Genomic DNA, 27,049 nt, shown 5'->3' with positions numbered 1-27,049 from the left:
CTGAACTGAGACTGTGTGAGCAAGCGCTGCTCGCTCCCCAGTCTCCTGTAGCCCCATGGGCTTGGCTTCCTTCCACAGCTTGCTCTGGAGGGCCCCTGTGACCCCACAACAAGGACTGCTGCTGTGCTTTGCACAGAGCCTAGGGACTTCCCCTTCCACTCTTCAAAGCACTTTCATACCACCTGAAACCTGCTGAGGGCACCCAGGGCCTCTGTCCACTGCCTGCTCTTAAGAGTCCCACGAATGGCTGTTTTCCTTGGCTGCTACCAGCCCAGCTCCCGCTAGGATCCAGCTGGTTCCCTGGCCACAAGATGTGCCCTTTCCTCCACTTACAGCCATGTGTCAGCTACTTTCCTGGGTGCCCTGGGGGAATTCTGGTTCTCAGGAGTACACAGTTTCCTGGGGCAGAGGGATACATGAACCAGTCATTACGGTTATGACACGATGAGATCAGTTCTAGAATTGTGGCACAAAAAACGACAGAAACCACTTTTTGACTGGGAAGAGGGCTGGGGGACAGGGGACACTGCCAGGAAAGCAACAAGGAGGAGGTGGCATTGGAACGGGTTAGGAAGATGATCCGGAGTCGGTGTGCATCCCAGGTGGAGGCCAGCATGGGCAAAGGCTACTGGGGTGAGAAGGCTGCACATGTGGCTGGAGCATAGGTCCAGGAGAAGTAAAAAGGCACAAGGGAGGAGTCAGCTCCAGCCAGGCTTGTGAGCAGACTTGGGCACCCTTGGATTTGGGTGACCCTGACCCAGGGGAGTCACTGCTCTGTGCCTTGGTTCCTTTCCTGCAGAACAGGTATAAAAGTAAGAACTTGTTCATGGGGTTTTCGTGAGGATACAAGAAACCAATGCCTGAAAACTCTTAGCACAAAATAAGCACTCAAAGGTAGCTGTTATTATTATCATTAAATGAATAATACGATTTTCTACATGGTGCAGGTCCTTTGCCAAAACACACACCATACTTCTGCAAGGGTTCTGTACAGGGGAGTGTCTTGGTGAGATGTGTGTGCTAGAAAGGTCTCTTTGGAAATCCATGGAGGGAAGGATTTGAGGGAGAGACAGGTTTCCACAGCATCTGTAGATTTATCCTTTTTAATGGATGTGCAATATTCCATTAAATGGATGTACCACAATTTCCTTAACCATTTCTTGGTGTGACTCTCAGAGTATTTTGAAAATTTATAAATAATGTATTAGGAAATATTACTGTGTGTATAACTTTCTTTTTTCTTTTTCTAGTTTTCCAGCTAAATTATTTCCTTAGTTTTTTTTTTTTTTTTTGTTTTGTTTTGTTTTTTTTGAGATGGAGTCTCGCTGTGTCGCCCAGGCTGGAGTGCAATGGCCGGATCTCAGCTCACTGCAAGCTCCGCCTGCCCGGTTCACGCCATTCTCCTGCCTCAGCCTCCGGAGTAGCTGGGACTACAGGCGCCCGCCACCTCGCCCGGCTAGTTTTTTTTATTTTTTAGTAGAGACGGGGTTTCACCGTGTTAGCCAGGATGGTCTCGATCTCCTGACCTCGTGATCCACCCATCTCGGCCTCCCAAAGTGCTGGGATTACAGGCTTGAGCCACCGTGCCCGACCTATTTCCTTAGTTTTTCTTCACTGAGGTGAAATTATTGAGCCACTCACAAGTAGTACACATTTTTTTTTTTTTTTGGTTTTTGCTAAGAATTGCCATACTTCTTTCTGAAAAGGGTTGTAACATTTACCAGCAGAGTATGAATGAGTATTCTGGTCTCACCACAACTTTGGGGTTGGATTTACCAAAATTGTTTTTATAAAGCAAAAAAAAGAAAAAAAAAAAAAAAAAAAAGATCGAATATATCTAAAAGGTATCAAAGGTTGCTTGAATTTGCATTTCTTCAATTACTAAAAAGGTTAAACTTATGAAACTTGTAATTTATTTTTATTTGTATTTCTCCTTGTGCAAGCTATTTTGATGCTGTTCATTTATTTATTCAAAACACCAGCCCTTCTCTCTCTCTCTCTCTCTCTCTCTCTTTTAATTAAATGAAAAATAGAGATGGGGTCTTGCTATGTTGCCTGGGCTGGTCTCAAACTGGGCTCAAGTGATCCTCCAACCTTGGCCTCCCAAAGTGTTGGGATTACAGGCATGAGCCATGTCACCCAGCTGCCAGCTCTTCTACAGTAGAAAGCTCTGGACTGGGATGGGAAGCAGATGTCCTGGGTTCCTCCTGTCCCTGTCTGGTTCTGTCATTATCACAAGCAGGTCACTTCCATAATTGCTTACCTCATTGTTTAACGTAGTCCCGGCTCAAACAGCCTAAGATACCGGGCCTGGTACATCCAGAGGAGAGTCTGGAAGTGGGTCTCTTGGGAAGCGGCATGATGGAGCAGTTTTCCCAAGTGGAGTCCAGCAGCCCCAGGAGGGTTGAGCGTGGGGTGGTCAGTTGTGAAGACCTTGCTGGGAAGTTCCTGGTGGAAGGTTAGCACTCCCACTCTATAGGGCCTTCACCTGATGGAGGCCTGGTACCTTGCAGGACAGATCAAGGTAGACACAGAAGCCAGAGTGTCCTTAGGCTATTCTGGGCTCAAGGAAAATAACTGACCCATCCTTAATTAGAGCACCTAGGACTGCCTGCCTATTTCTGAACCTTGGCTTTCACATCTGAAAACCAAACAAAATCAGTCAAAAGAACCCTTGACCTGTGGCCCACCCGGTAGATGCTCAACACAGACACATGGAATGTGGAATGAAAGGAGCAAAGAGAAACCCCAGGGGATGGGGAAGCACTGGAAGGGAAAATCATTCACCATCAAATGAGAACATAATTATGAGGAGCTTGAATCATTTCTTTTAGGTAAGAGTGCCAGCCACCTCCTCCAACAGGAAAACTCTAAAGGGTCAGGGCTCAGGGAAATCAAATGATCTATACCATCCATCAGTCCCTCCAACATTCAGTCCATCCATCTACCCACCCACCCACCCAGTTACCCACTCACCTGCTGCTCATCCATTCATCCATCCATCCATCCACCTATGCATGCATGCATCCATCCATCCATCCACTCATCCATTTCCCCACTCACCTGCTGCTCACCCATCCATCCATCCACCTATGCATCCATCCATCCATCCATCCACCCACCCATCCACTCATCCATTCACCCATCCACCCACATATCTACCCATCCATCCATTTATTCACCTCTCCATCCATCCATTTGCCCACCCACCTACCCATCCATTCATCCATCCATCCATCCACCCACCCATCTACCCACGCATCCACCCACCCATTCTATCTATCCAGCCACCCATTTATCCACTCATCTACCCATCCACTTATATCCATCCACCCTTCCATCCATCCATCCACCCATCCATCCACCTACCCATTTATCCATCCACATGCTCATCCATCCATCCATCCATCCATCCTTCCAGCAACTTATCATCCACTCACTGATTCATTTTTACAGCAAATGCTTATGAATGGGGATGGGTGGGTGATGGTTGCTTTTTTCTGCAGCCTCCCTAGGCCAGTTGTCCCTTCCAAAGAATCACAAGGGCATGGGAGAAGGTCCTGGCTGATCATGTCAGGGACAGGAAACCACTCACGTTTCACTGTTTCTTGGGGCGGGAGTGGGGGTGGGGGCATTGGGACCCCCTTGGGGCCTCCTAATATCCTGCGAATCCCCACCTCCAGGGCCAGAAACTGCCTGCCCCCGCTCCCCCCACGCCCAGGTGCGACTGGCAGCACACTCCCTAGAGCCAGGACCACTAGTTCGGTCAAATCCGGGGCGGGCCATTCAAACAGCTAAGGGAGGCGTCTCCTAGTGCGCCTTTTCCTGAGTCATCTCTGCACGTGTTTGCCCCTTTTTTCTTCGCTGCTTGCCGCTAAGTGTTCCTGGAACCAATTTGATACGGGAGAATTAAGGCTGAAACCTCGGAGGAGCAACCACTTTTGAAGTGACTTCGCAGCGTGCGTTAGGTGCGGACTAGGTGGCCGCAGCGGGAGTGTGCGGGAGCCTGAGTCCACGCGCGCGGCTGAGAACCGCCGGGACCGCACGTGGGCGCCGCGCACTTCCCCCGCTTCCCAGGTGGGCGCGGGCAGCCAGCCCACCTCCCGTCCGGCCCCGGGGATGCGCGCCCTCCTCGCCGCGCTGGGACTGCTGTTCCTGGGGGCGCTCCGAGCCTTCCCACAGGTAAGCGGGTGACGCGCGCCTGGGGAGGCGCCGGCCGTCCAGAGCCCGGACAGTGTGGGGTGCGTGGGACGCAAGGGAGGACACTCCTTATTCCGTTCCCTGCCCAGCTGGGGTGAGGGGGTGCGGGTGACAAGCAGGGACACCGGAATATGCAAGCACCCACAGGTGGGAGGCTGGCTGAAGGGCTAGAGGGGGCGCCTCCTCCGCACCCCCCGAAGGCTGGGACTGATTCATTCATTCAGTATGAACTGGACCGAGCGCACTGCCATACGCGGGAGGCGCTTTTTGTCCCGACTACCTGCTGGCCTGTCGGGGTCCTGGGCAGATCAGGTGAGGCCGTGGGGGTCGTGGGCAGGCCAGGTGGACCTCCCTTTGCCATGAGAGGTTGGTCGTCCGCGCTCTACCCTGCTGTGTGCGCGGTCCCCTGTTTGCCCCCTCCTTAACCTGGTCACTGGCTGGAGGGTCAAGAGAGGGAGGGGGAGTTGGCTGTGCGTGAGAGTGGGGTGAGGGCGCAGGACCACCCGGATTAGGTTCCCCAACCCGCGTCCGGCAAAGCAACGCTGTGGATTGAATTAGCTGGAGCACGTGGTGGGCATTTGTCCCTGGAAGAAGGTCAGTGGTGGGGCTGAAGTCTATGGTGGGTTGCCTCAGAATTGGGTTTGAGGACTGCTTCAGGAAAACTGAGCACTTACCAGTGGCCAGCGCCAAATTAATCACTGCGGGGAGAACTCAAAGTAACCAGGTGTGTTTCACTGAGCCCAGGGGCTGCCTGAGAGAGAGGCCCTCAGCTGACCCAGCACCCTGGTGGACCCCTGCATAGAACCATAGTAGGTGTGAGTGGATGTCTGCTGAATGACACAGAGGGAAAGGAAGGAGCAGGCTGTTGGTCCAGCAGTGGGTCGCCCTTGGGGAGAGGGAGGACCCAGTTCCCCTTTAAGCCTACAGGAAGAGAGGAATCCATGCTATGGATCAGTTCTAGTCATCTGAACCTTAGGCAGTGGGAGGAGAGTGGGGGAGTGGGCTTTAGGCAGGAGGGAGGATCTATGCAGCAAAGGGGACAGCCAGGTGCCCCCTTCCATCTCCCATGGGCAATGTGAGGCGTTGCCCCTTCCCCCCAAGAGGGCAGGGGGGACAAAGCCCTAGCTAGAGACGTCCTGTCCCAGCTCTGCAAGCCCTCACCTGGGGGAAGGTAAGAGTTTGGGGTGCCAAGGTCTTGGGGAGATAAAGGAAAGGAAGGGATGTGAGAGGGGCTTGGGGGGCTTTGCTGGTTTGGTGGCTGAAGCTCATGTACTTCCTTTTTGTAGAGTGAAGCCCCCTCCACTTTTTTATGTTAGAGACAGGGTCTCACTCTGTTGTCCAGGCTGGAGGGCCATCATAACTCATTGCAGCCTGAACTCCTATACCCACCTTTTTTTTTTTTTTTTGAGGTGGAGTCTCACTCTTGTTGCCCATGCTGGAGTGTAATGGCTCCATCTCGGCTTGCTGCAACCTCTGCCTCCTGGTTCAAGTGATTCTCCTGCCTCAGCCTCCCAAGTAGCTGGGATTACAGGCATGCGCCACCACACCTGGCTAATTTTTGTATTTTTAGTAAAGACGAGGTTTTACCATGTTGGTCAGGCTGGTCTTGAACTCCTGACCTCAAGTGATCCTCCCGTCTCAGCCTCCCAAAGTGCTGAGATTACAGGCATGAGCCACCACATCTGGCCTCCCGTACTCTTTTTAAAATAAAAATATTATATATTTAATTGCACAAGGAATATGCAAATATATCCTCAAAGCAAAACGATAAACGCTACAGATAAAGCCAAGTCTTTTGAAACTTCCTCATCCTGATCCCTTCAAAGATGTAACCACTGTAATTGATTTGGTGTGTTTCCTTTGCAGACCTTTATAAATGCATGTCTATATTTATATTGTTTTTATAGACATATATAGAGTTTTCCATATACTATACCCTACAGTACATATGGTTCTTCATTTGGCTTTATAATGTCTATGAGGCATCTTGGTGAGCTTTCCATGCTGAAACTTACACATCCTCTGCCTATCTTTTAAAATGCTATGTGGTCTTTTACCAAATGGGATGTTTCATAGTTTATTTATGTCCTGGATGGATGGGTGCTAAGGTTGCCACCACTATTCTTTCTTTCTTTGTTCGCTATTACAGGGCACAGCCCCATATGGATGCTTTTGGAAATAAATGTCTGTGATTCTTTCCTAGACAAGAGACTGAGAAGAGAATACTGAGGTTGCAGGGTGAAAATGCATTCAAATTAAAAGACACCACCGAACTGCCTTCCAGGGTGGCTGGACAATTTACCCTCCTGTTAGCAGGCCAAGAGAGTAGCAACTTTCCCACATCCTAACCGACATTTGATCTTATCAGCATTTTAATTTTTCTCAATGTGATTAGTGAAAAGGGTTATATCCTTGTTGCCTTAATTTGCATTTCTCACCTACCGGGGAAGCTGAGCGTCTCTCTGGGCTCAGGCACTAGGTCATTTCTTCGCAGGACTCAGGGGGTCTTTGTGGAAGGGGCTACCCAACACAGTACTCCTTTTTACCCCTCAAGCCTTCTCCCACTTCTGTTTTTTTCAGTAAAGGTTCAGGAAGCTCATTATGTTAAAAAAAAAAAAAAATCCCAAATTAGGGTTTGAATTTCCTTGAGTTTAAAATTTTTTTTTTTTTTTTTTGAAGTCTCCCTCAGCTGCCCAGGCTGGAGTGCAGTGGCACGATCTTGGCTCACTGCAGCCACCCTCTCCAGGGTTCAAGCGATTCTACTGTCTCAGCCTCCCGAGTAGCTAGGATTACAGGCACTTGCCATCACGCCTGGCTAATTTTCGTTTTTTAGTAGAGACAGGGTTTCATCATGTCGGTCAGGCTGGTCTTGAACTCCTCTGCCCCCCTCGGCATCCCAAAGTGCTGGGATTACAGGAGTGAGCCACTGCCCCCAGCCTAAATTTTTATTTATTTATTTTTATTTTTTGGGACAGTCTCACTTTGTCTCCCAGGCTGGAGTGCAGTGGCGCGATCTCAGCTCACTGCAGCCTCTGCCTCCTGGGTTCAAGTGATTCTCCTGCCTCAGCCTTCCGAGTGGCTGGGATTATAGGCATCTGCCACCACACCCAGCTAATTTTTGTATTTTTAGTAGAGATGGGGTTTCATCATGTTGTTCAGGCTGGTCTCGAGCTTCTGGCCTCAAGTGATCCTCCCGCCTCAGCATCCTAAAATGTTGGAATTACAGGCGTGAGCCACCGTGCCCATCCTGAAATTCTTTTTTCATCTCTATTTGATTTTTCCCAAGACTCCATCATTTTTCGCCTGGTATTCTGAGGCGGGAATGCTTTCTTGCTAGCTGTCACCATCTGAGAGTTAGCCTCTGATGCTTCATGTCACTGTCTTGTCCAATTGTGTTTTTTGCAGTCTGACCCAGGGTTAACTGGTGCATATCCGCAGAGAAAAATTTTTCCCCCATAGCTCCATCCTTTTCATCCAGGCACCATGGGGTGGGGTTGAGGGGTGGGGGAAGCCCCGGCCTTCTTGCGAACTCAGTAGACTTAGAATTCCCCCAACATCATGTTCCTTGCCAGAGCTAAGGCTAAACAAGCCTTCCTCCCACATCCACGTACCCCCAATTCCAGCCAGATGTAAGCAGCTTTGTTCTGAGTGAGTGTGCAGGCTGGGACCAGGAAGGTTCTTATGAATGAATCTTAGCTGGGGCCGGGCGCGGTGGCTCACACCTGTAATCCCAGCACTTTGGGAGGCCACGGTGGGCTGGCAGATTACTTCGAGACCAGCCTAGTCAACATGGTGAGACCCCCTCTCTACTAAAAATACAAAAATTAGCTGGGTGTGGTGGCAGGCGCCTGTAATCCCAGCTACTCAGGAGGCTGAGGCAGGAGAATCACTTGAACCCAGAAGGCGGAGGTTGCAGTGAGCCTGCACTCCCGCCTGGGTGACAGTGCGACTGGGTTTCCAAAAAATAAAAATAAAAAATCAAATAAAGGAATTTTAGTTGGGGTGATAGAAAAGCTCTATGTGTGATTTCTCCACCTAGCAATTTAACTTTAAAAGCTTAGCTAGTTACCCCACAGAGTGGAGTGCTAATGGAATTTCAGGGAGTGACAAGAGGGCGGGAGAGATTTTCTGGTTTTGTTTTGCAAAGGGGACATTTCCAGAGCTGCTCAAATCCTGCAGGGAGGCAGGACGAGGGGACCTGGAGAGGAGGGGACCCTGAAGGGGTGGAAGGAAGGCCTGGTTTGTCTTAATCGAAGCCCTTCCCGAGGCAGCACAAGCGCTCTGGGGACAGGGAGTCGCGTTACTCAGCCTGAGAGCAGTGAGTGCCGGAAGGAGGGGCGTTTACTGTAAGTTTCTGCTTCTGCTCCCACTCATATCTGACTTCAACTTGTTTCTTGAGCAGATTGTGATTCATTCTAAGGTTTGCATACTCCCTCATCACCCTTCTTCACATCACGACAATCATCAGAAGGAAAATGGGGCTGAAGGATGATTGTGTCTGGGCCAGGGGAGTCCGGGAGGCTCGAGGGTCCTTGGCGATGACGGTAGATTAGCCCAGCCTTGGCCAGCTTGTCCCGCCAGTGCGCTGACGCTGGGGGTGGCCCATCTGGGATGACGGTTCTAATTTCACAGACAAGGATTCAATGCGGACGCCCAGAGGTAGGGGAGAGTCTTGCCCACAGTTCCAGGACTGGTCGGGGTAGCGCCCACCTAAGCCACAGACTAGACACGTAGAATGTCAAAAAAAAAAAAAAAAAGGCAGCTCTGGGCCACACCAGTTCTCCACTTCTCTCTCTCCCCTCCCAGGTCCGCCCTGGGGATACTGGGGTGGGGGTGGGGGACCTCCTTCCGGTATCTACGGTTGAAAACCACTGGGCATTCTCGTGGCCTCGCTGGTGGGGAGGGACTTTTTATACATGGCTCAGTCTAGTTACTCCCTGCATGCTTAAGTCCTTGGGTGACATTGATGCAAGTATTCATGCATGCATGCATTCAGCAGATCTGAAATGAGCAGCTGTTCTGGGTCAGGCACGGCTCCAGGGACTTTCATTCGGCCTCTGCTTGTATGTCCCCCATGACAGGATGCTTGCTCCGTGCTGAGGCAGCTCACGCCATCCTGGGTTAGCTTTGGCATTTAGACGATCTTCATGATACACTGAAATCTAGTTTCTTTCTTTTCTTTTTTCTTTTTTTTTTTTTTTTGAGATGGAGTCTCTCTCTGTTGCCCAGGCTAGAGTGCAGTAGCGCGATCACGGCTCACTACAACCTCCACCTCCTGGGTTCAAGCAATTTTCCTGCCTCAGCCTCCCAAGTAACTGGGACTACAGGCATGCACCACCATGCCTGGCTAATTTTTTGTATTTTTAGTAGAGATGGGGTTTCACCATGCTGGCCAGGCTAGTCTCGAACTCCTGACCTCATGATCCACCCGCCTCCGCCTTTCAAAGTGTTGGGATTACAGGCATGAGCCACTGCGCCTGGCCTTTTTTTTTTTTTTTTTTTTTGAGAAGATGGAGTTTCGCTCTTGTTGCCCAGGCTGGAGTGCAATGGTGCCGTCTCGGTTCACTGCAACCTCTGCTTCCCAGGTTCAAGTGATTTTCTTGCCTCAGCCTCCATAAGTAGCTGGGATTACAGGTGCATGCCATCACGCCTGGCTAATTTTTGTATTTTTAGCAGAGACAGAATTTCACCATGTTAGCCAGGCTGGTCTCAAACTCCTGACCTCAGGTGACCCACCCGCCTCAGCCTCCCGAAGTGCTGGGAATACAGGCGTGAGCCACTATGCCTTGCCTGAAATCTAGTTTTGAAAATGAGTCACCTCTGTGTTCCTCAGAAGTGCCTCTGGTGATGTGAAGACTGTGACCTTGGGTCCCCGCAGTCTCTCAGCCAGTCACACACCTGTCCTCCAACATTTATTCCTCATGTATCGTGAGCTCAAGGCTCCTCATCTGCCTGTTCTCTTCAATTCATTCATTCCACAAACATTTATTGAGCACCTTCTGCATGCCAGGGAGTACTCTGGGTGCTGCATGTTCATCCATGCTCCGTATAGCCAGGTCTCTGCTCCGTGGAACTGACTTTCCACAGGGGTGACGGGGTGACAGTCAACAGACTGCTGCTAGCTGCAATGAGAGGATTAGAATCCTGCAGTGTGAGAGAGATGGGCGGCTCCCTAAGATGGGGAAAACAGGACTTGCAGAGCGTAACACACACACACGGAATGAAAAGAGGGAGGAAGCCAGTGGGAGGTTAGTAGAAGAGCATCCAGGCCCAGGGGGTAAAAGCCCCAAGAGGCTAGAGGAACAGGAAGGAGGCCGGTGTGGCTGGAGGGAAGTGAGTGAAGACGGGTGGTTAGGAGCAGGTGGCAGGAGAGTTGGTAGATTGTGCAGACCTTTGTGGACTGTGGTCAGGTTTTTGGCAGGGGAGTGATACTGCATGATATATTTCAAGTTCCCTCTGTCTGCTGTGGGGGCTGGGAGGTGAGGGGAGCAGGCAGGATGGGAGTAGGAAGCCAGGTCATTGCAGTGATCCAGGGGAGGGGTGAGCAGAGGTGGGAATGTACTTTTTCTTCTTTTTTTTTTTTGAGACAGGGTCTTGCTCAGTCGCCCAGGCTGGAGTGCAGTGGTGCGATCTCGGCTAGCTGCAAGCTCCGCCTCCCAGGTTCACGCCGTTCTCCCGCCTCAGCCTCCCAAGTAGCTGGGACTACAGGCACCTGCCACCACGCCTGGCTAATTTTGTTTCTGTATTTTTAGTAGAGACGGGGTTTCACTGTCCTAGCCAGGAGGGTCTCGATCTCCTGACCTCATGATCCGCCTGCCTATGTAGAGACAGGGTCTCGCTATGTTGCCCAGTTTGGTCTCAAACTCCCAGGGCTCAGGTGATCCTCCTGCCTTTGCCTCCTATGTGCTGGGATTACAGGCATGAGCCACTGTGCCCAGCTGGAATGTGCTTTCAAGCTAGAATCAAGCAGACCCCGTGGATGGGTCTGCAGGGAGCGCAGAGGGCAGGGGGGAAATCAGGGATCCCGTCCATATTTGGGAGCTCAGTGTCTGGCTGCAGGGAGGTGTCATTTTGGGATGTGGAAAAAAACAAGTGAAGGATGGAATAGGTGTTTTGGAGAAAAGTTCTAGTTTGCCCATGCTCAAGTACAAGTAGGGGTTGGGTGTTGAAGTATGGAGCCATCTATAGACTCCAAGCCGCTGATGTGGATCTCTGGGTACCAGAGTCCACTGTAGAATTCCTGGTGCCACCTGGGTCAGAGACCACTCCCCAGTAGACTCACCTTACTTCTATTTTTTTTTTTTTTTTTTTTTTTTTTTGAGACGGAGTCTCGCTTTGTCGCCCAGGCTGGAGTGCAGTGGCCGGATCTCAGCTCACTGCAAGCTCCGCCTCCCAGGTTTACACCATTCTCCTGCCTCAGCCTCCCAAGTAGCTGGGACTACAGGCGCCCACCACCTCGCCCGGCTAGTTTTTTGTATTTTTTTAGTAGAGACGGGGTTTCACCGTGTTAGCCAGGATGGTCTCGATCTCCTGACCTCATGATCTGCCCGTCTCGGCCTCCCAAAGTGCTGGGATTACAGGCTTGAGCCACCGTGCCCGGCCACCTTACTTCTATTAACCTAGCCCAAGATCCCCCTTTTTTGGCCTCCACATTATCCTGTTCATTCATTCCAACCCAAGCATAGGCTCTTTTATTCATCCTGGTTACAGTATATGTTCGTTTTCTTCTGCTGCTATAACAAATTAGCACACATTTGGTGGCTTAGAACATGAAGGTATTCTCTTATAGTCCTGGTGGTCAAAAGTCTATGACAAGTCTGTAATTCCAGCACTTTGGGAGGCTGAGGTGGGCAGATGCTTGGGGCCAGGAGTTTGAGAGCAGCCTGGCCAACATGGCAAAACCCTGTCCCTGCTAAAAATCCAAAAATGAGCTGGGCATGGTGGTATGTGCCTGTAGTCCCAGCTACTTGGGAGGTTGAGGCACGATAATTGCTTGAACCTGGGAGGCAGAGGTTGCAGTTTGCCGAGATCCCACCACTGCACTCCAGCCTGGGTGACAGAGCAAGATTCTGTCTCAAAAAAAGGAAAAAAGTCTATGATAAGGGCAGTGGAGCTATGGTTTTCTTCTGGATATGCTGTGGCAAAATGTTTCCTTGCCTTTTTCCGGCTTCTAGAAGCTGCCTGTGTTCCTTGGCCCCTGGCCCTGCATCACTCTGAACTGTCCTTCCGTCCTCACATTTCCTCTCTCTCTCTTTTTTTTTTTTTTTTTGAGATGGAGTCTTGCTCTGTTGCCCAGGCTGGAGTGCAGTGGTGTGATCTTGGCTCACTGCAACCTCCACCTCCTGGGTTCAAGTGATTCTCCTGCCTCAGCCTCCCTAATAGCTGGAACTACAGGCACCCACAACCACACCCAGCTAATTTTTGTATTTTTAGTACAGACGGGTTTCACCATGTTAGCCAGGCTGGCCTCGAACTCCTGGCCTCAAGTGATCCATCCGCCTTGGCCTCCCAAAGTGCTGGGATTACAAGCACTCACCACCATGCCAGCTAATTTTTGTATTTTTACTAGAGATGGGGTTTCACCATGTTGGCCAAGATGGTTTCGAACTCCTGACCTCAAGTAATCCACCCGTTTCGGCCTCCCAGAGTACTGGGATTAGAAGCATGAGCCACCTTTGAGAGTAGGGTATTTGGTTAAAGGTATGAACTTTTTTGTCAGCCTGTCAGGGTAATCCCTTACTTCTAACACTAGCTGGTGACCTTGAGCAAGTTAAGTTACCTCTGTGTGCCTCGGTTTCCCTATCTATAAAATGGGCTAAGAACAGTAGCTACCTTGTATTGTAGGGCTGGTGTAAGGATGACAGGAGTTAATATGTGCCAAGGGCTGAGAATAGCTCCTGGACACAGTAAGTGCTGTGTAAATAAAGGTGAGCCTTATTAGGTGCCTGTTGTATGCTGGGCATTGTGGATACAGTTTTGGAGATGAACCAGTTCCAGTCCTTGCCCTCGATGGGTGGCAGTGTGGGAAGGGGAAGACAGAGGAGAGGGTGGCCAGTGCTGTGTCGGGGACTGTCTGGGGCCTGTGGGAGTCCAGAGGAGCCCATCTTCACTTCCACCTGGGTCAGTGGGGGATGGAGCCTCCAGAGTTTGCAGTGACGAGGCTCTGCACCATAGATGGTGCCACTGTCCTCGCCAGCTTTGCCCAGGGCTCTGGAGGCAGCAGAAGGGGTCAGAGGTCAAACAGCACATCAGCGCCCATGGTTGGGGCAAGCCTGGGGCCTGCTTTGGAAGCCCCACCCAGCAGGCTCCCCTTGGGTTCTTGGGTCCTCCAGGGAGCTGAGAACTCCTGGAGGTGTCACCCACAGCTTCATTTCAGCAATTAACTTTCTTGATGGCCTGCTGCCTGCCAGGTATGGTTCCTGGTCTCAGGGAGAGCACAGGTAGTGTGGCCTCCGCACAGTCTCCTGAAATTGTTCCAACCTGCCGAGACCAGGAAACTCCTAAACCCCACCTTCACCTTCCCAGCCAGGGCAGGCACCCTTCCCGCTCTTGAGTCAGGTGAGGGAGGCCAGGATGCAGCGGCCAGGCCGAGTTCTCTCTCTCCAAACGGTCTGGGGGGCATGTGCCCCACCCCTTCCCCACACACAGTCTAGGAGAGGAAGGTGGGCAAGGAAACACACCAGGCTGGACGCAAAGGCTCACGCCTGTATTCCCAGCACTTTGGGAGGCCGAGGCAGGAGGATCTTATGAGCCCAGGAGTTTGAGAACAGCCTGGGCAACAAACAATGAGCTGGGCATGGTGGTACGCACCTGTGGTCCCAGCACCTCAGGAGGCTGAGGTGAGAGGATCACTTGAGCCCCGGAGGTCAAGGCTGTAGTGAGCTGTGTTCATGATCGCAGACTGCACTCCAGCCTGGGTGACCGCGAGGCCCTGTCTTAAAAACAAACAAACAAACAAAAAGTAAATACACAAGCCCCTTCTGAGCAAGTGGCCTGAGGCTGACACAGGAACCCAAGGCACCTCCAAGAGGATCAGAAAGTTGAATATTCCCGGGGAGCTGGGCCCCGTTTCCTTTTTCTTCACGTCCACTACATTTTCCTCCCTCCCTCCCTTCCCTCTCTTCTTTGTCTCTTTCCTTTCTTCCTTTCCTTTCCTTTTCTTTCCTTTCATTTCCTTTTCCTTTTCCTTTCCTTTTTCTTTTTTTTTTTGACAGAGTCTCGTTCTGTCACCCAGGCTGGAGTGCAGTGGTGAGATCGTGGCTCAGTGCAACCCCCACCTCCCGGGTTCAAGCGATTCTCCTGCCTCAGGCTCCCGAGTAACTGGGACTACAGGCACTCACCGCCATGCCTGGTTAATTTTCATGTATTTTCACTAGAGATGGGGTTTCACCATGGTGGCCAAGCTGGTCTCAAACGCCTCACCTCAAATAATCTGCCTGCCTCGGCCTCCCAAAGGGCTGTGACTTCAGGTGGGGGCCATCGCGCCTGGCCCACTACATTTTTCTTTGTAGCTGCCATCGTCCCGTGGTGGCTGTTGCTGCCTGGGAACGTACTTCAGGGCTGGGTGGGTTTTACCCCGTCTGAGGTGTAGCTAAGGATGCAGCTCTAACACTTGCTTCGGCCTTGGAACCTTCAGGATCCCTGCAGTCTGAACAATTGGCTCATGGAGCTGGCATGGGATTTCTGTGGGGCAGGAGGGATTTCTCGGCGGGAAGGGAGGATCAAGCAGTTTGCTAAATTCGGACTCAAGACGTGATCTTGGTAAAGTGGACTCGCTCTCCTCCATCCTGTCCACCTCCCCACCACATGAATGGTCCTGAAACCCTTTAATGCTTCCCTAGTGCCAAAGGCAACATTTCCCAGTCACTTTCTGGCAATGGCAGTTCTGAGAAAAAAAGGTTCTATGGCCAATGAAGTTTGAGAAACATTGCAGATTTTTCTGACTAGCCCCCATATCCTTCCTTGGAGAATTAGAGAGTAAGAAAGCACATCAAAGGCTCTGAGAGGCCCCGTGATCTAAAATGGATATCTCTCAAATGGACTCCAGTGATTTTTTTTGTTTGTTTATTTATTTGTGAGACAGGGTCTCACTCTGTCACCCAGGCTGGAGTGCAGTGTTACAATCGTAGTTCACTGTAACCTCAAATTCCTGGACTCAAACAATCCTGCCACCTTAGTTCCTTGAGTAGCTGGGACTACAGGCACGTGCTACCATGCCCAGCTAATTAAATTTTTAAAATTTTTTTAATTTTTGGGCCGGGCACAGTGGCTCATGCCTGTAATCCCAGCACTTTGGGAGGCCGAGGCAGGTGGATCACTTGAGGTTATGGGTTTGAGACATGCTGAAACCCCATCTCTACTAAAAATACAAAACTTAGCCAGGTGTGGTGGCACACGCCTGTAATCCCAGCTACTTAGGAGGCTGAGTCAGGAGAATTGCTTGAACCTGGGAGGCAGAGGTTACTGTGAGCCGAGATTGCACCACTACAGTTCAGCCTGGGTGACAGAGTGAGACTCCATCTAAAAAAACAATTTTTTTTTTTTTTTTTAAATAAAGACAGGGTCTTGCTATGTTGTTCAGGCTGGTCTTGAACTCCTGGGTTAAGCAGTCCTCTCACCTTGGCCTCCCAAAGTGCTGGGATTAGAGGTGTGAACCACCACGCCTGGCGTTGTTCTTTTGCCTGTCATCTGTTACTATCCTGTAGCCCCAGCATTTGATGAAACTTATTTGGGAAGTGACAGTGAAGAGCTTCTGTGCTCATCTCTTTTTCTGACTCCCTGACTCTCTCTTTTGCCTCCCTCTTGCATTTTTAAGTTCCCTTAAATTGCATTGGCTCACCTGGATAATCCAGGGGGAATCTCCCATCTCAAAGTCAGCGGGTTCACAACCTCAACGCCATCTACCACCCCGATTCCCCGTTGCCATGTAGGATGACGTATATGAGCACATATATGAATATGTCACCCTAGGTCCTGGGGATTAGGAAGTGGTTATCTTTAGGGGGTGCTATTCTGCTGACCACAGACCCCCTCTCATGTCCTCCTTCCATCCCACACGACAATAGGCACCCAGTGAGGATGGTATGATTCTTGCTAACTGACAGAGCAGGAGTGTCACCATCTTGGACAAGCATCGCCATTTTAAGTTCTCCTTGATTAGAAACCGCCTAAATCCAACCCCAAAACATCAGCCTAATGGCTAATGTCAGCATGACCATAAACCACAAATGATACCTCCAACGAAAAACATTCCAACACTAAGATAAACACCCCTGTCCGACCAGAGACATGCCAGCCCCGAGATAACCTTCCCTCTGACCACAGACATTCCCAGCATGCAGTAAAACTCTCCTCCATACACAAACATTCCTTGCCTGCGATAAGCGCCCTCCCAGAACCCTTAAATACCCTTAGTCTGTAAGAGAAAATGCTGCTGACCGAAATTGGCCAGAAGCCCCTCTCAGTTTTATTTTCCAAAATAAACCTGTCTTTGACTGGTAAGCCACTTTTCATGTTTTTTCCTTGTTTCTTCAACTCTTACACGAACATTATTTCAAGGTACTTGCCTGTCCCTGAGTTCCTTCCAGCCAGGAACTCCAGGCTCCACCCTCTATGCTGTTTTCGTGTCCACTGTCTTTGGGTTTTACCTCCAACCCTGGGGCCAGGCAGCATGGGGCCCCGCACACTCTTCCTCAGCTGTGCAGGAACTGGGAGAAGCTCAACTTGGCACCTGCTTGCAGGTGGGACAACTGGGAGAGGTGCTGCCTGTGGCCGGAGATGGACCCTGTGTACCTGTGGGTGTGTTTAAAGAGGGGGAGGAGGATGACTTTAGTTTCAGGTAGTCTGTTGGTCTGGAGCTCAAGTGAGCACTCAGTGTGGAGAGAGGGGTTCAGGGTCCCACAGTTAGGAGGTGACTGAGTTCAGCGTGTGGTAATATAGTCTAGTGGTTGCTTAGGCGTGGGGGTGTGGCGGCAGACTCATAGTCCTCTAAAATGTCCATACGTTCTACTTTGTTAATTTAGGAGAGGGTCTCACCCTGTCACCCAGGCTGGAATGCAGTGGCCCAACCACAGCTCAAGAGATTCTCCCATCTCAGCCTCCCGGGACTACCGGTGCATTCCACGATGCCCAGCTAATTTTTGTATCTTTTGTAGAGATGGGTTTTCTCCTTCGCTGTGTTGCCCAGGCTGGTCTCAAACTCCTGAGCTCAAGTGATCCTCCTGCCTCAGCCTCTCAAAGAGCCGGGATTTTAAGTGAGAGCCAGTGCGCCCAGCCAAATGTTCACACATTCTAATCCCGAGAGTATGGATCTTGAGATAGGAAGATTATCCTGGATTATCAGGGTGGGCCCAATCTAATCACATGAGTCCTTAAAAGCAGATAACCCTTCCTGGCTGTGTTAGAGAAAGATGATAGAGGCAAAGAGAGAAATGTGATGTGAGAAGGACTCAGCTCACTATTGCTGGTTTTGCAGATGGAGTAAGGGGGCCATGAGCCAAAGGATGCCACAGTCCCTAGAAGCAGGGAACAGCCCTTAGTTGGCTGTCAGAAAAGAAACAAGACCTTAGTCCTACAACCACAAGGAACTGAATTCTACCAACAACCTTAGTGAGCAAGGAAACCAACAGTCCCCTAGAGCTTCCAGTAGGGACACAGCACATGACCTGGATGGGGGTGATCAGAGAGGGCTTCCCAGAGGAAGTGGCACTCATGAGTGAGGTCCCAAGGATGAATGGGGGTACGCTGGATTTAGGGACTGGTGCAGGCAGAGGAACAGCATGCACAGGCTGCTGCAGGGAGTGGGGTGCCCGTGGGGTGCCAGTGGCAAAAAGAGGCTGGTAGGAGAGAGTACCAGGGACTTCACAGGCAGGCAAGGAGGGTAGGGCCTCTTGGGCCACTGTTAAGACTTTGGGGTTTTTTTCTTTTTTTTTTTTATATGAACTGTTTCATGAATTTCCGTATCATCCTTATGCAGGGGCCATGCTAATTTCTGTATTGCTCCAATTTTAATATATGAGCTATAGAAGCAAACACAGGACTTTGGGCTTTATTCTTAGCTGGGTTGGAAGCCATCTGAGGGTCTTCGATAGGATGGAGGGGAAGACAATAGATCGTGTTTTCAAAAGATCAGTCTGGGGTCTGCACTGGGAGCTGGGTGCGGTGGATGGGGTAGACGAGAGGAGACCCTCAGGTGGCCACTGTCAAGTCCAGACAGCGGGAAGGTGAGGAAGAGCTGGTAGATGTGGGGGTAAAACTGCAGGTTAAACAGAACTAGTGATAGGCTGGGGGCCAGGGAGAAGCAAGCATTTCAAAAAGCAGTCAGTCTCGGCCAGGCATGGTGACTCACTCCCGTAATCCCAGCACTTTGGGAGGCTGAGGTGGGTGGCTCAGTTGAGGTCAGGAGTTCGAGACCAGCCTGGCCAACATGGTGAAACCCCCCCCTCTACTAAAAATACAAAAATTAGCCAGGTGTGATGCCAAGCACCTGTAGTCCCAGCTACTTGGGAGGCTGAGGCAGGAGAATTGCTTGAACGCGGGAGGTGGAGGTTGCAGTGAGCCGAGATCAAGCCACTGCACTCCAGCCTGGGCAACAGAGACAGCGAGTACTCTGTCTTAAAACAAACAAACAAACAAACAAACAAACCACCTCAGTCTCATGGGGAGTGGGGAGCAGGGATCTCAGAGCCTCTGTGCCAGGCCTAGTTTCTCGGCCTTTGGACATGCCTGTCCCCATCTGGGATGCCCTCCCCACAGTCCCTACCTGCTGTAATTCTGGACTACAGCACACCCCCCACCCCAGGCAGCAGAAGCTGGTGGATCAGAGCACGTGCCAAATACTGGCTCTAACACTGACCAGCTGTGTGACTTTGGGCAGATTTCTCATCCTTATGTCTCAGTCTCCCCATCTGTAAAATGGGTTGGCAGTGATTGGCTATTAGAATTACTTTTGCTATGGAAAGCAAACCGTCCAGCATTCGCACTTCTTTCTGCTCAGCTTCTGCTAGGCCAGCGCATCTCAAACTCCCTGGGGCTCTTGTTAAAATGCAGATTCCAATTAGGGAGGTCTGGGGTTCTGCATTTTGACAAAGTTCCCAGGTGGTGCCCCCCACTGCTGGCCAGGGGCCTCACCTTGAATAATGGAGCACACAGCAGTGGAGATCCCCGGGAGACAGGGAGGGGAGGGGTACTTACCTCACTGGCCCTGCTCAGCTCTGGCCCCTTTGGGGATTTTGCATTTGATCTGACTCCCTGCCCACCCCGCAACTCGTAGACTTGTCTCCCACAGGTATGGTCTGGCTGAGACCAGGCGGGGCTTTTGGAAAGTGAACTGTAACTGGTCTTGTAGGGAAAACCAAACCAACCTGAAAATAGACCGGCCTAGAAATGGTAAGGTTTTAGGCCACCCTCTCTTCATCTTGTTGCCACTAAGGTGGGGCCGAGGGCCTCCGGCTGCACAGCTCATTACCTTGTGGACACCTCACTTTGCCTTGAACCTGCGGGGAACTCCACCCAAAAGCCCCCCCTCCAGTCCTTGGGCTTCCCCCTCCCACTCTTCGCTTTCTGATCCCTCCTTCCCTCGCAGGCAGGGGCACATCCTAGCTCCCCTCTCCCTCTTCCCTCCCTCTTCCTCACGGCAGCTGGAGCTGATGAGCCAGGCAGGGTGGGCCTGGAAATTCACAGGGCCAGACTTCTCTGGGCAGCGGCAGACGCCCAGGCCCTTGCCTCCTTCTCCACCAGGAGCTGGGACAGGTGAAGGGCCTGTGTGAGGGGAAGAGGGTGCCCCTTCCTCGCTCAGCCCCACATGGAAAATGGGGCCCCAAGTCCTCTGCTCCTCCTTTCAAGGGGTTTTGAGAGGCACAGGCTGGACATCCCAGCTGAGATCCCATGACCCCTCCGCACAGCAAGAAGACTGCCCTCCGGTGGCAAACTATGGATTTACTGAGAATTGTTGTTGAAAATAAGCCGCCACCTTCCAGTGTCCTTGAGACGCTATTTACATATATGTGTCCTTGAGACGCTATTTACATATATGGCCTTGTACATCTGTGTTCTCACTCTCTTTATGTATACACATATTATTATCACTTCTTAATTTTTTAATTTTCTTTTTTTTTTGAGGCAGGGTCTCACTCTGTTGCTTTTGCTGGAGTGCAATGGCACAATCTCGGCTCACTGCAACCTCCGCCTCCTGGGTTCAAGGGATTCTCCCACCTCAGCCTCCTGAGTAGTTGGGATTATAGGCGTGCACCACCATTCCTGGCTAATTTTTGTATTTTTAGTAGAGATAGGGTTTCGCTACGTTGGCCAGGCTGGTCTCAAACTCCTGACTTCAGGTGATCCGCTGGCTTCAGCCTCCCAAAGTGCTGGGATTACAGGCATGAGCCACCGCACCCAGCCAAGATGATCCCAGTTTTGTTGGCAACATCCAAAGCACTGTAATCAGGAGCCAGTGGAACATATGCCTTCTTCTCTCCATCCGGCCGAATCAGGGTGCTGACCTTGGCCACATCCATGTCACAGAGCTTCTTCACAGCCTATTTGATCTGGTACTTGTCGGCTTTAACATCCACAGTGTATACAAGTGTGTCGTCGTCTTCTGTCTTCTTCATGGCAGACTTGGTGGTTAGCGGGAACCTGATAGCAGGGTGGTCAAGCTTGTTTCTCCTGGGAGCGCTCTTTCGAGGATATTTGGGCTTTTAATACCTATTTTTATTTATTTTTTTGAGACGGAGTTTCACCCTTGTTGCCCAGGCTGGAGTGCAATGGTGCGATCTCGGCTCACTGTAGCCTCCGCCTCCCAGATTCAAGCAATTCTCATGCCTCAACCTCCTGAGTAGCTGGGATTACAGGCACCCACCACCAGGCTGGGCTAATTTTTTTTGTATTTTCAGCAGAGACGGGGTTTCGCCATGTTGGCCAGCCTGGTCTCGAACTCCTGGCCTCAGGTGACTCTCCCGTCTCGTCTTTCTAAAGTGCTGGGATTACAGGCATAAGCCATAGCGCCCAGCCCTGGGATTTTTTTTCATTTTAAAGATGGATAGCCTGTGGCCTAGAGATGGGAGAGAATTGGGTACACAGTGAAGCTCAAACCTTTCTGCACTTAGTTGCTGTGTGACCTTGGGCAGGTGGCTACACCTCTCTGGGCTGCAGCTTCCTGATCTGTAACATGGGATAGTGATCTGGCCCCAAAGAGCTAGGGGTGTGAAAAGGAGGAGTTGTATGAAAGCAGGCACCCAAGGCCAGACTCGGGGGGGGGTAATGTGCAATACCATGGGCTCCCCGTTCTCTGCACCCCCTACCCCTCCATGGATCCAGGTGTGATGGCAGGAGGGAGACATAAGCGGCCAGAGTCCCCCGGGTGTGTTCTAGGCCCCAGCAGAGTGAGCAGGGCCTGGGGCCATGGTCCCTGTAGACTCCGTAGCTGTCAGTGAGATTAGCAGACAGGCCGGGAAGGGAGACCCAGGACAAGGACCCAGAATGTTCCCACACTCAGCAGGCCTTGCAGGTGAGCCCTCACACCTCCAGCCAGCCCCAGGCACAGGCTACTGAACTCACTCAGTGAGATGCTGTGGGTTAGGAGCACTTCGGGTGTCCTGGCAGTTTCCTGCCCCCTGGAGAGGCTCCCAGGAGCCCTCGGGGTGACTTAAGAGTGGACAGTCTCCTCTAATGCTGGAGGGAGGAGGGTGTCCTCAAGGCCCCGGGCTCTGGATTAAATGAGAAGGGAGACCACCCAAGCGCCATGTGACTATTGGGCAAATATCAGGTTCATGTATTATTTCAAATTAATATGGCGACATGTTTCAGACATGCAAAAAAAAAAAAAAAAAAAAAAGAATGATGTAACCAGCACCCCATTTATCCACGTTCCAGCCATGCTGCTGCTCTCTGCTGCTTCCTGAACATGCCGGAAGCTTCACTGTTCCCTTGAGTGGAGAGAAGGGTCAGGCAGCCCCTTAGGCCAGCCAGACCTCTCTCCTGGGGGAAAGTGGCTTCTGCTTCCCTTCCCCAAACCAAGAAAGCCCCACACGGCACCAGGGGCCACCTCCTTTCTGCCAGGCACCATCTTGGATGCTGAAGACGTGGAAATGCGACGAGGCTCCCTCCCTGCCTCCTGCCTCATTTCCTGCTTCCCTTCTTCTCCCTTTCTTTCCACCCCAGAAGTTTCACATCCTGGATTACCTGTCATTCCATCTGGAAAGACAAAACTCCTTCCCTGGGATCTCAACAGAGAATTTCCTCTCTTGAACCCTTTCTTATGATGGGGCTTCACTTTCAAAGAACCCTTGAAACACATGGAGGGCTTGTGAAAAACACATCTTGAGGCTGGGCGAGGTGGCTCACGCCTGTAATCCCAGCACTGTGGGAGGCTGAGGCAGGAGCATTACTTGAGCTCAGGAGTTTGAGACCAACTTCAGCAACATTGCAAGACCTAGTCTCTACAAAAAAAATAAAACATTAGTTGGGTGTGGGGGTACATGCCTGTGGCCCCAGGTACTCGGACGGCTGAGGCAAAAGAGAAGACTACTTCATTCTGGGAGGCTGAGGCTGCAGTGAGCCATGATTGCACCATTGCACTCTAGCCTGGGCACCAGAGTAAGACCCTGTCTCAAAAAAAAAAAAAAAAAAAAAAAACCCACAAAAACCCACAAAACAAAAACCACACCTTCCTGAAAAGAGTGAGCCTCTCTGACCCCTACTTCACACCATGCACAAGAATGAAACTTGAATATGAACGATTAAACAATCTCATCTAGAAGTTAATGTAGGAGAATATCTAAGTGACACTGAGTGGGCAAATATTTCTTAAACAGGACAAAAAAAGGCATTAACCATAAAAGAAAAGATTAGTGTATGTAATTTATTAAAGCTAAGAATGTCTGTTCATCAAAAGCCTCCATAAAGAAAGTGAAAAGCCAAGCCAGAGGATGCAAGAAAATACTTGCAGTACATATAATCAACAAAAGCCATGTATCTAGAATATGTAAAGAACTCTCACACATCAATAAGAAAAGCCAGACAACCGGATTAAAAAAAATGACCACAAGACCTGAATAGGCATCTTACAAAAAAGAATGCCTAAATGGTTAATAAACATGGAAAAAGGTGCCCAACAACATTACTTATCAGAGAAATGCAAATAAAAACCACAATGAGGTATCGCTACAGATCCAACAAGATGGCTAAAGTTTTAAAAACTGACACCACCACGTGCTGACAAGGAAGTGGAACAATTGTAATCCTCAGACACTGCAGGGAAGTACCTGCTAGTATGACTGCTTTAGAAGCCTGGATGGAGAATCTATCAGAACTGAGCATGCCTTATGCTCCAGGAATTCCACTCCTAGGTATATAGCCAACAGAAGCATGTACATTTGGTCACTAAAACATGTGTACAGGAATGTTCCCAGCAGCACTAGCATAACAACCAAAAAGTGGAATGTCTATTGAGAGCAGGCCCGGAGTGGTGGCTCATACCCTGTAATCCCAGCACTTTGGGAGGCCAAGGCAGGCGGATCATTTGAGGTCAGGAGTTCAAGACCAGCCTGATCAACATGGTGAAACTCTTTCTCTGCTAAAAATACAAAAACTAATTGGGCGTGGTGGTACACACCTGTAGTCTCAGTTACTTGGGAGGCTGAGGCACAAGAATCACTTTAGCCCAGGAGGTGGAGGTTGCAGTGACTTGAGATCATGCCACTGCACTCCAACCTGGGCAACAGGGCAAGACTCTGTCTCAACAAAGTAAAAAAAAAAGACAGTAGACTAGACAAATAAATTGTTCATATTTGTGCAATGCTATACTGCAAAGCAATGGACAGAAATGAGCAACTGTTATTTGCAACAATGCGAATGATTCTCACAATATAATGCTGAATGAAAGAGGCTGGTTGCAGGGGAATGGACTGTGTAATTCTACTTTATGTAAAATCCAAAAGCAGTCAACACTAATAGAGGGATAGAAATCAGCCTTTTGGGAGAAGTGTGTGGGAGGGGGGATGAGGGAGGAGCTGGGGCTGGCAAGATCCTGTTTGATGAGTTGGGTGCTGATTGCCCCGTGCATTCATCTTGTAAAAATGCAGTTGGCTGTAACTTGAGATCTGTGCACTTTTTTTGTACGGGTGTGTTAGACTTCAACAAATAAGTTTACCAGAAATGTGTATTGTTGGGTCCATCCCAGAGACAAGGTAGGAAGCAACTATGTTAATCCCAGGGCGAGGGGATGGTGACTGGCCCCAGGTGAAGGTGGTGATGATTGTGGTATGAAAAGGACCAGGAGAATTTGTTGATGGGTTGTTTGAGAGGAGAGAGTCAAGGGAGATGCTAAAGTTTCTGGCCTGAGCTGGAGTAGCAGGGGGTAAGCCCAAGAGCGGTGTGGGTTTGTGGAATCAGGAGTTCTTGTCCTGATTTCTCTCCGATAATACAAAACTCCGTCTCAGGCCTCCTGGGACTGGTGGGGACAGAGGGAGTACGGATATCTGGGATCCACCTGGCCTCACCAGCTTTTCTGACCTGCTAGGATCGACCCTTCGAGGACACCTGTCGTGGAAACCCCGGCCACTACTATGACAAGGCTGTCAGGAGGTGCTGTTACCGCTGCCCCACGGGTGAGTGGGGGCGCTGGGGGTGGGGAGAAGGGGGGAAATTTGTCCTCAATTGATGACCCTCTTGAGGGATTGATAAGTGGGGAAATTGGAGCCAACTGTCATTGTCATAATTGGCTACAGTTTTCTGCAGGTCATTCCTGGCATTGCAGAGTCCAGAGACTCTGTCAGAGGTTAGGGCTGTAGAATTGAGACTGTGTTTGTTGCTGCCACAAGAAAGTCCATCTCCGTGAGTTTTTATTTTTAACTTAGAGCTGCCCTTTATTGGACACTTACTATCCATGAGTCCAAGACCTTTATATGAACTGCATCATCTCATTAAGTGCTTGCAATGATCCTTTATTACACTCATTTTGCAAATGAGGCTACTGGGGCTTGGCAAGGTTAAGTTCCAGCCACTTTCCTTGATGACCAGGGTAACACAGTTGGGAAATGGTGGAATGATCAGGGCTGGGGCCCAGAGCTCAGAGACCTCAAAGCTTGGGCTGTCGACATCCTCTGACCACCCTTCATTTCTGGGGCCTGGAAGCCCTTTGCAGTTCTTTCTTTCCTTTTCCTTCTTCTCTCTCCTTCCTTCCTTCCTTCCTTCCTTCCTTCCTTCCTTCCTTCCTTCCTTCCTTCCTTCCTTCCTTCCTTCCTTCCTTCCTTCCTTCCTTCCTTCCTTCTTTCCCTCCTTCCTTCCTTCCTTCTTTTCTTTCTTTTCCCTTTCTTTCCTTTCTTTCTTTCGGAGTTTTGCTTTTGTTGCTCAGGCTGGAGTGCAACGGCGCAATCTCGGTTCACTGCAACCTCCGCCTCCCAGGTTCAAGCGATTCTCCTGACTCAGGCTCCCAAGTAGCTGGGATTACAGGCATGCACCACCACACCTGGCTAATTTTGTATTTTTAACAGAGACAGGGTTTCACCATATTGGCCAGGCTGGTCTCAAACTCCTGACCTCAGGTGATCCACCCGCCTCAGCCTCCCAAAGTGTTGGGATTACAGGCATAAGCCACTGTGCCTGGCCTGATTTTTTTTTATATTAATTTAAAATAAAGACAAGGTCTCGCTAATTGCATAGGCTGTTCTTGAACTCCTGGGCTCAATCAGTCCTCATGCCTCAGCCCCCCAAAGCGTTGGGATTACAGGCGTGAGCCACCGTGCCTGGCCTCTTTGCAGTTCTTGACTGCTCCAGCTCAGAACACTCATTTATCCCGGGACAACCTGGACAGTAGATTTCTCTGAGACCAGGCTCCCGGACTAGAGCTCCCTTTCTGGAATGCTTGCCCACCCCCAGCACCGTGATTGACTTCTAGTCCATTACCAGGAAATCCTTCTGGAGCTGGGCGAGTGTTGTTCTTTCCATTTGGCAGCTAATGCTTAGGCCCGAGGAGATAAGCAGCTGGAATAGGGTCGTGAGGCATTTCTGCCCCTGTGGTTATGATCAAAATCTCCGAGGCACAACCAGTGGTCTTAGATGGGCGGGGCAGGACATAACGATGCCCTCGTGGTCTCTGACCTCCAGGAACGGAGATTGTCACGAGGACATCAGCCTTTAGCTGTGCCAGCAAGGGTGGGAGGGAGTCTGTGTGTGTCTCGTTCATTGTCTTGCTTTGAGGACAACAGGCCATTGCAAGTGGGCGGGCATCGTCTGGAGGGCTTCCGACAGTGGGGGCGGAGGGGCCCATCCACCCATCACCTAATCCTCCCAGCTGTGCTGTCTGGAGGGTGGTGACAGGCTACGGCCATCAGGGGTATTCCACTGGAGCTGTGCGGGAACCTGGGTCAGTCAGTTCCCAGACTTGTGGCCTCTTAACTCCCCCACGAGATTCAGATCAGCCTCATGCTCAGGCCACCAAAGGACAGAGGGAAACATTCTTAGAAAGAATTTGATGTTTTTGTATTTGATTTTGATTTGTATTTTCAACAGTGATTCAAAGTAGTCATTGTACGGGCGAGAGCAGTGGGTTGGATGCTATTGGACTTTCTTGCTTTTATTTTTGGTTTAGTGTTGATTTTGAATGATCTATGAGGTGGGTCCCCTGGTTTCTTCAGTGCTTCACTGGTCGGCCATCCACCCACCCATCCAAGTACCTGTCCCCCTCACCTGTCCATCCATCCATGTACCTACCCACCCACCCATCTTTTTAACCACTCACTAACCCACCGCCTTCCATCCCCTTTCCATTTTTCTTCCCATCCAGCCCCTATCCATCCACCCATCTGTATTAGTTTGCTGGGGCTGCCATAACAAAATACTGTAGCCTGGG

The 27,049-nt window shown here is 50.5% G+C and overlaps 1 protein-coding gene and 1 non-coding gene across 4 annotated transcripts in view; one reads left to right on the top strand and one right to left on the bottom strand.

Annotated features, from left to right (window-relative positions):
* The first annotated feature begins 3,787 nt into the window (after positions 1-3,787).
* Positions 3,788-27,049, top strand: part of LOC105473175 (TNF receptor superfamily member 8) — an 82,430-nt gene continuing 59,168 nt past the window's right edge. For 2 of the 3 annotated variants that reach the window (XM_011726830.2, XM_011726833.3), the window contains exons 1-2: positions 3,788-4,182; positions 24,719-24,806. In XM_011726830.2, coding sequence (XP_011725132.2) covers positions 4,120-4,182; positions 24,719-24,806 — 151 coding nt within the window. In that variant the 5' untranslated portion in view covers positions 3,788-4,119. Of the gene's footprint in view, positions 4,183-4,431; positions 4,513-24,718; positions 24,807-27,049 lie in introns of those variants that run through there. The other variant, XM_011726828.2, reaches the window with a different exon arrangement.
* On the bottom strand, positions 18,131-18,234 carry LOC112425127 (U6 spliceosomal RNA). The gene has a single exon (XR_003016142.1). It is a non-coding gene; the product is annotated as a U6 spliceosomal RNA (small nuclear RNA).

Source organism: Macaca nemestrina, chromosome 1 (genome assembly GCF_043159975.1).
Source record: "Macaca nemestrina isolate mMacNem1 chromosome 1, mMacNem.hap1, whole genome shotgun sequence".
NCBI lineage: Eukaryota > Metazoa > Chordata > Mammalia > Primates > Cercopithecidae > Macaca > Macaca nemestrina.
The sequence above is the reverse complement of the archived record's forward strand: the minus strand, read 5'-3'. Positions and strand labels throughout refer to the sequence as shown.